Raw genomic sequence first — 13,770 nt, 5'->3', positions numbered from 1 at the left:
ATGGTAAAGCATCTGCCTACAATGCAGGAGACCCGGGTTCAATCCCTGGGTCAGAAAGATCTCCTGGAGAAGGAAATGGCAAGCCAGTCCAGTATTCTTGCCTGGAAAATCCCATGGACAAAGGAGTCTGGTAGGCTATAGTCCATGGAGTCACAGAGTTGGACATGACTGAGTGACTTCACTTTAACCCAAGTCTATTCCCCGACCCGTAATGCTGAAGAATCTGAAGTTGAATGGTTCTATGAAGACCTACAAGACCTTATAGAACTAACACCCAAAAATGATGTCCTTTTTATTATAGGGGACTGGAATGCAGAAGTAGCAAGTCAAGAAATACCTGGAGTAACAGGCAAATTTGGCCTTGGAGTACAGAATGAAGCAGAGCAAAAGCTAATAGAGTTTTGCCAAGAGAACACACTGGTCATAGCAAACACACTCAAAGATTCTACCGCTGCACATGACCAGGTAGTCAATACAGAAATCTGATTGATTATATTCTTTGCAGCCAAAGATGGAGAAGTTCTATACAGTCAGCAAAAACAAGACTAGGAGCTGACTATGGCTCAGATGATGAACTCCTTATTGCCAAATTCAGACTTAAATTGAAGAAAGTAGGGAAAACCACTAGACCATTCAGGTATGACCTATATCAAATCCCTTATGATTATACAGTGGAGGTGACAGAGTATTAGAGCTGATAGACAGAGTGCCTAATGAACCATGGATGGAGGTTCGTGACACTGTACAGGAGGCAGGGATCAAGACGATCCTCAAGAAAAAGAAATCAAAAAAGGATCAACGATTGTCTGAGGAGGTCTTACAAATAGCTTTGAAAGGAAGAGAAGCAAAAGGCAAAGGGGAAATGGTAAGATATACCTATCTGAATGCAGAATTCCAAAGAATAGCAAGGAGAAATAAGAAAGCCTTCTCAGTGATCAACGCAGAGAAATAGAGGAAAACAGTAGAATGGGAAAGACTAGAGATCTCTTCAAGATTTTAGAGATACCAAGGGAACATTTCATGAAAAGATGGGCACAAAATAAAGGACAGAATGATATGCACCCAACAGAAGAAGATGATATTAGAAGAGGTGTCAAGAATACACAGAAGAACTGTACAAAAAGATCTTCATGACCCAGATAATCACGATGGTGTGATCACTCACCTAGAGCCAGACATCCTGGAATGCGAAGCCAAGTGGGCCTTAGGAAGCATCACTAAGAACAAAGCTAGCAGAGGTGATGGAATTCCAGTTGAGCTATTTAAAATCCTAAAATATGATGCTGTGAAAGTGCTTCACTCAATATGCCAGCAAATTTGGAAAACTCGGCAGTGGCCACAGGACTGGAAAAGGTCAGTTTTCATTCCAATCCCAAAGAAAGGTAATGCAAAAGAATGCTCAAACTACCACAAAATTGCACTCATCTCACATGCTAGCAAAGTAATGCTCAAAATACTCCAAGCCAGGCTGCAACAGTATGTTCACCTTGAACTTCCAAATGTTCAAGCTGGATTTAGAACAGGCAGAGGTGCCATAGATCAAATTGCCAACATCTGTTTGATCATTGAAAAAGCAAGAGAGTTCCAGAAAAACATCTACTTTTGCTTTGTTGACTATGCCAAAGCCTTTAACTGTGTGGATCACAACAAACTGTAGAAATTTCTGAAAGAGATGGAATACCAGACCACCTGACCTGCCTCTTGAAAAATCTGTATGCAGATCAGGAAGCAACAATTAGAACTGGACATGGAACAACAGACTAATCCTTTCCCTAATCCGGAAAGGATTACATCAAGGCTCTATATTGTCACCATGCTTATTTAACCTATATGCAGAGAACATCATGAAAAATGCTGGACTGGATGAAGCACTAACTGGAATCAGGCTTGCCGGGAGAAATATCAATATCCTCAGATATGCAGATGACACCACCCTTATGGTAGAAAGCAAAGAAGAACTAAAGAGCCTCTTGATGAAAGTGAAAGAGAGTGAAAAAGTTGACTGAAAACTCAACATTCAGAAAACTAAGATCATGGCATCCAGTCCTATCACTTCATGGCAAATTGATGGGGAAGCATTGGAAACAGTGAGAGACTATATTTTTGGGCTCCAAAATCACTGCAGGTGGTGACTGCAGCCATGAAATTAAATGATGCATGCTCCTTGGAAGAAAAGCTATGCCCAACCTAGACTGCCTATTAAAAAGCAGAGAGATTTACCAACTTTACCAGCAAAGGTCTGTCTAGTTAAACCTATGTTTTTTTCCAGTAGTCATGTATGGATGCTAAAGTTGGAATATAAAAAAAAGCCGAGCACTGAAGCATTGATGCTTTTGAACTGTGGTGTTGGAGAAGACTCTTGAGAGTCCCTTGGACTGCAAGAGATCCCACCAGTCCATCCTAAAGAAATCAATCCTGAATATTCATTGGAAGGACTGATGCTGAAGCTGAAACTCCAATTCTTTGGCCACCTAATGCTAAGGACTGATTCATTTGAAAAGACCCTGATGCTGGCAAAGATTGATGGTGGGAGGAGAAGGGGTCGACAGAGGATAAGATGGTTGGTTGACATCAGCAACTCAATGGACATGAGTTTGAGTAAACTCTGGGAGTTGGTGATGAACAGGGAGGCCTGGCGTGCTGTAGTCCATGGTTTCTCAGAGTTGGGCACGACTAGTTGACTGAACTGAACCGAACTGAGAACGACCTCCTTAGACGATCTCAGTGACAACACATCACTGCTTGCGTAAGATCTCAGACCTCCCTGAACTTAAAGCTTATACTATACTCAAATATTTGCTGTAAATAGCTACCTGCATATCCTGCAGTCACGTCCAATGTAGTATTTCCAAATGAAGCAAATCCTCTTAATTTTTGTTTTATTTTGTTGTCTTGTGTCCTCTTAACTTTCTGGTGACATCACAATCTACTTCCAGTGTCCTTCACTCTTTCATTCTGTCACTCAGATAATTTTCAAATCAGAAGTTAGCCTCTTCTCAAAATGAGTACTGTTTTCTCACTTTGACTGCTCTTGATTTGGTCCACACCATAATTAACTTTCCAGTAAATCTCTGGGCATCTTAGGCAACCATCTATCAGGTCCCAGTTCTAGTCTAAGCCCACACCCTCAGGCTTTTGGAATGTCTCCTTAAAAGAAAATCTGCTCTTCCCTTTACCTCAGGGCATGATAGAAATTCTCTTTGTCTTATGCGCAGAACTTTCCATAGTCTGAGTTTACCAGTCTTCTCTCTCATCCTCTCTCCCTATCCATCTCACATTTGAGCCACACCCACATGATCACATTTGTCAAGTGCAATTCTAAGTCTTTTAGATTATCTCTTTCTTCCTTTCCAGGTCTTTCTTTTTCAAGTAATAAAGTTCTCATTCTTAATACATTCTTTCAATATAGTGGAACTGTTCTTTTTATGTCTTAGTACATTTCTCTCTAATGTTGAGTCTCAGTGTGGGATCCATGGGTAGATTCAGGAGGTCAATGAACATGAATGGAAGAAAAAGTATTCTCATTTTCATTTCTAATTAAAACTTAATATTTTATTCTATTACAAATGTAGGTAACAAACCACAGGAAGATTGGCATTGTCTATGACATTGTTTTACAGTGTCATAAAAAAATATGAGAGATGTTTTCATATTACATTACAGCTGGCAAAAATATCTAGAAGTATTAGTTATGCTTATTACTACTTAAAATTATAGTGGCTATTAACCTGACATTATGTCTTATTATGTAATGTATTCACAAATAAGCACATTGATTAATATTTACAAACCCAGCTTTTTAAATATTTTGATAATTGAATTTTGATATAACTGATTTCCTTCCTAACTTCTTATATTTTATTTTATATAATTAAATTTTCTTTCTGAGGAAATTTGTCAGATTGGCAAATTTCTGAGGAAATTTGTCAGATTGGCAAAGAGGTTCAAGATGCCAATATCACACTTAGTTGTATCCTAGTTTACAAGGCTATTCTTCCCACTCTCCTCTGGAACCAGAGATGATTTTCTTTTATTTTTATATCTACATAGATAATGTAGCTTATAGCACATAGTAGGTTCTTAAGTATTGAATGACTGAATAATAGAATAAGAGAGTGAAAACTTACCTGTCATACAAGTATCTTGAACACAGAAGACAGTATTTCTCCAAGTGTAATCATGGGAGCTCTAAATCACAGTTCTCAAGACACTTGAAAAATGCATACTCGTGGATTTGGAATCTGATTGTCTAGAATTTTTGAATCTAGATGTCTAACCTTGAATTCTTAATTATTACAGTTTATCCAGACATTATTTACATGCTAAAGTTTGAGAATCTGTAGGTTTCATGATGCATAGCAGCCTTAAAAAAATAAATAAAAGCATGACCTTTGTAAATATTATCACCTCCCTGGGCTTTATTTTCCTTCTCTGCAAAGTGGTTCTTTAATGGCTGTACTGTATTCTCCTCGCTATATCATATAGGTTTTGTAGTCAGTACCACAGAAGGAAATAAGATAGTCTTACTGCTTGTTGAGAATGAAGAGTCTTCAGGCGTGTGCTCATATTGGTTTGGTTCTCCAGGGTGTGTTGTCCTTCTACTCACTGACTGATTTCAAATGATACACCTCCTACTCTGATCCACTGATCTTATGAAATACTCACAGTGTTTCCCAGGCAGTAGTTCTCTTTTCTTCACCTCCTCTGTCAAAGCTGGGCAGATTTTAATCTGTTTTTCAGAGATGGGCAGATTCAAACACAATATTTTGAATTTGCAAAGCCAACATGTATCATCCTGGTACAACCCTGGCCACACTGTCCTTTGGATAACTTCTCTCAGATTTGATGACTGTATTAAAAACAGACAACCAAACCAACAAACAGAACAGTCAGAGTAGAGGAAAGGCCACTCAACCATTTAATTTTATTCTTGTTTCATATTAGGTCAGGAGGGTCCACAATTCTTGACTGGACAAAGACTTTTTAAAAAAATGTTTGCACCTTTAAAATGTAGATCATTATTCCATTCATATATCATTTTGTCCCAAATTTTATAAGACACTAAATTTGTAAACATATTAAAGAAAAATTTTATCCCATTTTCAGCCAACCTCAAAAAATTATAATTTAAAAATATGTTCAATGTTCATCACAGCACTGTTTATAATAGCCAGGACATGGAAGCAACCTAGCTGTCCATCAGCAGATGAATGGATAAGAAAGCTGTGGTACATATACACAATGGAATATTACTCAGCCATTAAAAAGAATACATTTGAATCAGTTCTAATGAGGTGGATGAAACTGGAGCCTATTATACAGAGTGAAGTAAGCCAGAAAGAAAAACACAAATATAGTATACTAACGTATATATATAGGGAATTTAGAAAGATGGTAACAATAACCCTGTATACGAGGCAGCAAAAGAGACACTGATGTATAGAACAGTCTTTTGGACTCTGTGGGAGAGGGAGAGGGTGGGATGATTTGGGAGAATGGCATTGAAACATGTATAATATCATATATGAAATGAGTTGCCAGTCCAGGTTCGATGCACGATACTGGATGCTTGGGGCTGGTGCACTGGGACGACCCAGAGGGATGGTATGGGGAGGGAGGAGGGAGGAGGGTTCAGGATGGGGAACACGTGTATACCTGTGGCAGATTCATGTTGATATATGGCAAAACCAATACAATATTGTAAAGTTAAAAAATAAAATAAAAAAAAGAAAAAGAAAGCTACCATAAAAAAAAAGTATGTTCATTTGTTAGGAAAGATCAACTTATAATACTTTCCTGTTTTTCTATGAAAAATATACCATCATCAACTTTGTAGAAATTATATTATTTCTTAAAAGTCACTTAACTTTGTCACTGAATGCAAACACTCTCATATTAACTTTTTGCTTTGCCACACCAGGTTTCTAAGGAGAAACAAATATTTTTTTTAATAGTGATTATTTTTTTCTTTCTTTTTAATATTTTTTATTTATATGGAAGATACTTTGATTTATATCATAAAGTCTAATAGTAATGGAAAGTTATTTGAATGCAGATAGAATGTCTTGGGAAATTTTGCATCCTTTACAGTGTTTTCTATATACAGTAGAATTTTAATAATTTTTTATTTGAAAAAAATTGAATGTTCTGAAGCAATAATGATAGCTAATAAATAGTAATAAGTACATAACTAAGAGACATTAAGCATATGGATACTAGCGGTGTTCTAAGTACTTTGTAAATCAGTGTATTTAATGACCTTAGAACCTTGTTATTTACTATTCCCTTTCTGGACAGAAAGGTAGGCATATGTGCTAAGTATGCTTCATAGTCATGTCCGACTCTTTGCAACCCTAAGGACAACAGCCTGCCAGGCTCCTCTGTCCTCAGGGATCTCCAGGCAAGAATACTGGAGTGGGTTGCCATGTCCTTCTCCGGGGGATCCTCCTGACTCAGGGATCAAACCAGCATCTCTATGTCTCCTGCATTGGCAGACATGTTCTTTACTACTAGAGCCACCTGGGAAGCTGGACAGAGAGGAAGGAGAGCTAAGTAACTTACTCAAGGTCACACTCCTAATAAGTGTTGAGTCAGGACCTGAACCCTAGAAGACTGTCTCCAGACCCAGTGCTCTCATTTCCAACACAGAACGATTTACTCTTTATTGTTTTAATGGAAAATTGCAATGATCCATATTTAATGGAAGAATAGATTCCCTCTGAAGTTAATGTTGAAAGCCCATTCCAGTACATTGTCATGGCCTTTTCACTCTTAAAATGTTCTTTGGTGCTTATCTGAAACAGATGCAAACACTTAAAACATCCATTCATATTGTGTTTCCCTGTGATTTGCTGACCATGTCAGGTTGCCTCCAATGACTGTATGATTTCATTTGCCTTGCTACCCTTTTACAGACCTGCAACCTCATGGATCTGTTCAAGCATAGTTGGTTGGAGGTTGATTAGCATCTCTTGCCAACATTCTGTCTCCTTCTGTTGTAGAGAGCTCTAGGACAGCCAGGAGAAGCTTGGTGGGTTTTTTCAAAGCAGTTTCTTCAACCAAGCTTTTTGGCAAGACGTGATGATGGGCTAATGGCAGTGCAGTTTACTCGCACATCCTTTTAACTCCTGGAGTTACTAATTGGGAGTTACTTAAAAGACTTTACCTTTTAAACGGTTTACTTTTTCCCAAGGTATTGTTCTTCAGTAAACATAAGATTAAGTTGACTTTCTCTTTTTACAAATTTTGATTTTTGACTTTTTATTGCTTGTTCAACTCTCTTGATTGTTTAAACTTATAATTTTGCATGCAAAATGACTGCACAGAAGTGTCACTGCAAGTCCATACTGTGGGACAGTCCTATCTCTTTTATCTCCAAGGATAGATTAATGACAGTATCATTTTTATTTGCTGTATTTTTATCTCCAGCAACAGGAATGATTTGGCACTGTCAGCTGATGTTTGCTTTGGTTAAACAAAGTTTCGGATTAACAAAAATATGCAATGGCTTCAGAAGGTCCTTTAGAATTTTGTTTGTCAAAGTTACCTCAGTGGTTATTGGTTGAAATCATATTGTGTAAATTTTTGAGACACAATTAAAGAAGATATGTTTGGATTATACTTAGATTTACTGAAATTACATTTATGAGTCATTTGAGCTGAGAATGGAGAAAATTCTCACAGTGATGCTTCAGGCTGCTCTCAACCCATAACTGCAATCTGTAGAAGTAGCAAAAATCTCCCTCTTACAATGAAATCCTTCAGATAATTTTGGCACCTATATTCTTTAAATGGTGCCTACACCATTTTATTCCATAGCATCTTTTGTGTATTTTTATCAATATACTTGTATCTGGTCTGGAAATGTCCTGTTTTTTAGTCATCTCTAAATCTTCCCTCAGAGCTTGTGATTGGGATGGCAAACCTCCAGCACCCAACATGTTTTGTCTGTGTTGGAGACACAAAGTACAATATTTAAGTTGAGTGCTCTTGAAAGAGCTTAAGGTGATGTTGCTTACTTACGGAATTTCATTTTCAGCACTAAATATAAATAGTGTTGAGGTACTTTTGGAGTTCTAACCATTTTTGGTTTTAGGTAGACAAATGTCGATCTGAGCATTTTTTGTTAGTTGGTTCATTTCTGTGGTATGGAGTAGCATTTCTTTTTTTTTTTTTTTTTAATTTTCAGATGTGTATGACCTTGTTAAATAGCAGTCCAAAAATCATGTGGCTTGTTTTGATTTTAACCAAAGTTACAGCTGCCTAACTGTAAAGCAGTCAGTTTCTCTTATTATGACTAGTTCTTCAACTTGTACTGTTTTAAATTGCCTGCAATTAGCATATTTCAACCTTATTTTTAGGTTTAAATTGCAGTGTGAGAGTGTACTCTCCTCTTAGCTAATTAGTGCTATCAAGGAACAGTAGGTTACCTCATTAGTACCATGTGCATTTAATTAAAGAAGAGAAAATTGGAGTTAACCTCATAGTTAATATTTTCACAGAGTGCTACAATGCCAACACCTTCAATTGGAGTCACACCCCTGTGTATCTAATTATTCACTGGTGCCAAATAAGGTTAGCAAGGGTACTACAAGGCTGTTGACAAAATAATTTAGATGAAAACGTGTTTGTTGGATTCTGACAGCAAAATATAACTTGAACATATTTTCCTCATCTGCCAGTGTCAGGTGACATACTTCTTCATAGGAAACTGGAGGAGGAGAATATTTGGGAAGCCATTTTTGTTTTTTTCTGTTTGAATTAAGGTTGCTCTTATCTTGAAAAAAAAATGACACATAGTCATGTAAAGCATATACAATCCGTTTCTTAAACAGAGCCCCTGAACTTCAGAGATGTATTTGAAAAGAATTATTTATAAGATGTAATATTTACATGCATCAAACCACTACAAATACTCCTTGACACCCCTACCACATTCCTCCTTGCTTTTCTTCTCTTCTGATATACTTATAATTTCCCTTGTGTATCTTACGAATGGGGATCATCCTTTCATATCATACATGAAGTCTAAGGATGTGTTGTCACATGGTCTATTCAAATGCAGTGTAATCCTTTTGCCCTTCAGACAAAATCTTTTGAAATGTCTAATACTACTTAGGTAAAAAATGACATTTCATGTCATTTATCAATAAATAATCACTTTACTTTTACAGATAAAATTGCAAACCGTTCATTTGAGTATATAGAGTAGTTTTCAATACAAATGACATAATTCAACAGGTTTTATCAGAGATTATGGAGTTTGGCTCCATAGTCTTAAATATATATTTAATGGCAATATTTGTGTTGTAGTAATGCAGAGCCTAGACAGTTTATTAAATGAGGTTCTTGTGATTGTTCTCACATTTCATGACAAGACAGGCTTTATGTTCATTTATATTGGTTGTAATTGACGAGTCAACAGTTAGCTTGTGTGAAAAAGATAAAGTTTGAAGACAAATAGCAACCCATACTCTAAAATCATAGTACCATTTAAAGTTGTGGGAGTATTTATTAACATTGGCTATAAGTTTAGCTTAGAAATGAGAAGATTCTTAAGTCAAGATCATGGTAGATCAATAATTTTTGTTAGTGATTAATTCATATGTTCAAGTATTCAAATTAACATCTGCCAAATCATTCCTAGTTTTAAAATGTATACTATTATTAGCTGTGATACAAAGGTGGGATAGTTTTATCTAGGTTGACCTATCAAGATAATAATCCAAAATAATTTTCTTAAATAATAATGTACATTATTAGCATAAGATTGGGGGAAAAAAGCCAACTCCTGATTCTCTTTGTTTAATCTAGGAATTGCTTCCAGAAACAAAATTATGTGTCTGTGGCCACTCTTCTGGTGATGGGCATCCTCACAACACATTTGCAGTAAGTTACACTGGACAATTAGAGATTCAGCTACTACATATAAGGCCGTAGACCCAACCCCACTAAATAGATGGTCTGTCATTTTCTGTTAGCCACTGCCATATAATCGTGAAGACGATCAAGAGATGACTAATGTTAAGGCACAGATGTAGTTTTTTTCTGCTGGCTCTTATATTCTTACTTCAATTATGTTTCATTGCTTATAGATCACAGTTTCTGTGAATTGATGACATTAAAGTTTACTTTACATATGTAAGAGTGTATGGCTGTTTCATCACTGTACTTTTCTTGAAACACTATGCTTTCTGGAACAGATTTAGGAATAATTTGATGAGATGTTATTGATATGCATAAAATAAATGGAGATTATACAATAAATATTTTAGGGAATTTTTGCTATTCTGAGTTCTGCAAGTTAACATATAAATATGCCAAGGCCTCTTTTTACATATTCTGTCACCAAGTATAATTTGTCTCTTTAGACTATAATATTCAATGAAAATTGCTTTTGTGACCCAATTCACATACCAGTTAGCCTTGGAAATGAATAGCAGTCCTGAAGTGGCCATTCAAGAATTTTTAAATAGAGCAACTTCATGTTTCTATTTAGCATGGACATTACCTGTATTCCTAAGGAATCTCTAAATATGTAAGTCATATATTTTAATTTATAGAATTTTTGATTGTTTCTTGAAGAATTGATGTAGTTTTTTAGGTTCTATGGTCTAGAATATTCCTAAACTATCTCACCCAAAAAATATTTTTTACTACCATATATGTAATATTTCTTAATTTATGATTGTAGACTCATAACCAAATAATAAAATAGAAATATCTAATTTCATACCTTGGTTAAAAAAAGAAAGATTTTTATCAATAAAAATAGTGTCAGATTAACATGGAATGCTATTCTTTGTGGAAAATATACAATCTTTAAACATTTTTTAAAATGTTAGATGCAAAGCAAAAATAGAAGTGAAAAAAGCGATAACATACTGTTTTATGGAACTACTGAATGCAGGGGACTGGTAATAAATTTTGTATATGAAATTAGGATTTATAATAGTCTGAAATAACCTAGTTTAGGGTTTCATTCATTTTAATTCTAAAGTGTTGTCCTCCTAATAATAGTAATAACTTTTGAAAGAATAGCAAAAATTAAGAAGTAGTGGTAAGTTTTGCTCAAATTATGTAAATTTATGTGAAAGACTAAAATAATCTTAATTTCTAAGTTTTTGCTGTATGTTTTGAAGAAAATAAATTTAAGTTAAACTTCAAAAATAGCTATGTATTTTAACTTAGTAAAGAAGATTAATTCAAAAATATACTTTAAAAATGCTGCATTAAAAGTTAAGCAGGCAGTATTCCTAATTGGTAACACTTTTTCCTAAAATAATCTCAATGGAAAAATTGTTTTCTTTAGCCTGAAGAGTGAGATGGCTTAACTAATAATATTTTGTTCTTTATGTAAATCTGCTTCTACCTTTAAAAAATTATTCTCTATTCTACTGACAGAAATATAAATTCATAGCATTATATCTTTTCACTGAAATGTTTTCTGAATGAAAACAAACTGTGGAGAAATTAAATAAATGGCCCACAAGTGCCATGCAGTTCCTCAATGGCAAGCCTGAATTTATAGCCCAAGTTTGTGAGATCACCAATGTATTGGTCTTTCCAGGGGTATACCACGTCGTTCGTGACTGCCTTGAATACTGTGTTGAACTAGAGTCTGAGATTATGCCATGTATTTGAGACTATAGTTAGTCTCCAAGGTAGAAAGCAAGCCAGCATAAATTAGCGAGGTCTTCTGTGGTTGGTGGGTAAAAAGAGCATGACGATGCATGGATCGGGTGTTTACCATCCCTGAAGTGCACCAAACTTAATGTTTCAGATTAGTCACAGAGTGACTTTGCAAATGATGCTTCTGGACTTCACAGCACCAGGGAAACATTCAGTACTAAGTAGGGGCTTATTTCCTTTATTGATTATATTAGATGCAAACTTTTTGTGAGCTAAAATGGCTATATAATGTAATTTAAGACCCAGATGCAAACTAAAACAGACTATTATTTGTAGTTGACAGTTTCTGTGTGATGAGCATGGCTCTCTCTCTTAGTATTTGTTAAATTTTATTATTACTAATATGCTGGGGTGGTACTTGAGTAAGTCTGAACACCATGAGATTACTGGATGCTACTGCTAAGTCATTTCAGTCGTGTCCGACTCCGTGTGACCCCATAGACAGCAGCCACCAAGCTCCCCCATCCCTGGGATTCTCCAGGCAAGAACACTGGAGTGGGTTGCCATTTCCTTCTCCAGTGCAGGAAAGTGAAAAGTGAAAGTGAAGTTGCTCAGTCATGTCCGATTCTTAGCGACCCCATGGACTGCAGCCTACGAGGCTCCTCCGTCCATGGAATTTTCCAGGCAAGAGTACTGGAGTGGGGTGCCGTTGCCTTCTCCGGAGATTACTGGAGACTACACTAATAGACTATGTATAATGTGCATCTACTAATTCATTGCAATTCTGGGCAGTAGTAATTGTACCCACAATTACTTATATCATCTCTACCTAAAAATTGTAAATCTTAAACTGATTCTACCTTTTTTTTTTTTTTTTAGGAAATCTTTGAGCTCCATAGGTTGTACATTTAATATTCTAAGAGTAACAATTTAATATTCTTATTATAAGTTTGAATTTTATAAGAGAAAGGCATTGAGTTCTGGCTTTAAAAGACATGAATATGAGAGTAAGTGAGTTTCCCTGTAAGAGGTCACTTATCAATACTTGCTTTTCACACTCAGTTTTTTCAAATGGCGTATATTTAACTCTAATCTGGCAAATTTTTAGTTTACTTTTCTTTCAGACTTTCGTAATAGTATTGATGCCTTTCTTTTTTCCCTGGCTACAATCCTAAATTTCACAACCTTCGGTTTCCCTGACACATGGTAGTAACCCAAGTTCACTCCTCAAGAGATTGACCCCGTTGACACTTCATCTGCCTGAATGCCCTTATTAGCACGTACCTGCAGATAATAGTACTGTTAGTCTTTACTGCAGGTTTTTACACCTATAGGAATACTGTTTTACGTAGGACTCTGCCTGTTGGCTCTAACTGTTAAGGCAATTATGCAGAATGCTCAGGCTTTGTCTTTGGGGTCTTAATTTCAAAACATTTACCACTGGATCATATGCATATTTTGATGAACAAAATTTGTTGGATCTATAAATTAAAAGTAAGACTTGGTTGGTCTTGGTCTAGCTGTTATGTATCACATTCAAATTAAATTACATTGACCACCTCGGGTCTTTTTCCCTACAGATCTTGACTCTATTATGATTGCCTCCTAAATGTTTCATTTTGATGGGAATTGTGGACTGGAGAAATTAAGGAAAAGAGGACAATGATGGTTTTAAGAATCTTTTTCTGTTCCAAATTTCTCTCTCTTTTTAGGCTTTCCATAAATGTTACCCAGTACCAAATAATCTGTCCTGTGGACTCTGGAATCAGCTTTCTAAATTGAATACTGGGTAATTACTTGACTTTTTTTAGCCTTATGTTTGCAATCTGTAAAATTAGGACAGATAGTAAAATTAGGTAGATAGTATCTACCTCATAGAGTGGTAATAGGTTTACATTTGATAACCCCAAAACCACTTAGCTTAATGACTAACACACAGAAAGTATACAGTAGATGTCTGACTTGGTTGGTATCCCTGGTATCATCAATATACTCTTGCTTGGCCCAAAGAGGCAATTCTGTTTGACATAAATTTAAATATGTATTGATATTTGGTATTAACACTAAGCAAGAGGTTTTGGATATTAACTTATGCCGTGACCAAGATGGAAATGTTGCTTACTGAGTGGAAAATACTCA

At 35.8% G+C, this 13,770-nt stretch overlaps 1 protein-coding gene across 11 annotated transcripts in view; it reads left to right on the top strand.

Moving 5' to 3' along the window:
• Positions 1-13,770, top strand: part of FOXP2 (forkhead box P2) — a 668,538-nt gene that overhangs the window by 513,047 nt on the left and 141,721 nt on the right. For 6 of the 11 annotated variants that reach the window (XM_061414067.1, XM_061414069.1, XM_061414064.1 and 3 more), the window contains one exon: positions 9,814-9,888. The exons of the other annotated variants lie outside the window; for them this stretch is intronic. In XM_061414067.1, coding sequence (XP_061270051.1) covers positions 9,814-9,888 — 75 coding nt within the window. The remainder of the gene's footprint in view (positions 1-9,813; positions 9,889-13,770) is intronic. 11 annotated transcript variants of the gene reach the window in all.

This window comes from Bos javanicus, chromosome 4 (genome assembly GCF_032452875.1).
Source record: "Bos javanicus breed banteng chromosome 4, ARS-OSU_banteng_1.0, whole genome shotgun sequence".
NCBI lineage: Eukaryota > Metazoa > Chordata > Mammalia > Artiodactyla > Bovidae > Bos > Bos javanicus.
This window is presented reverse-complemented; position numbering and strand designations above follow the sequence as displayed.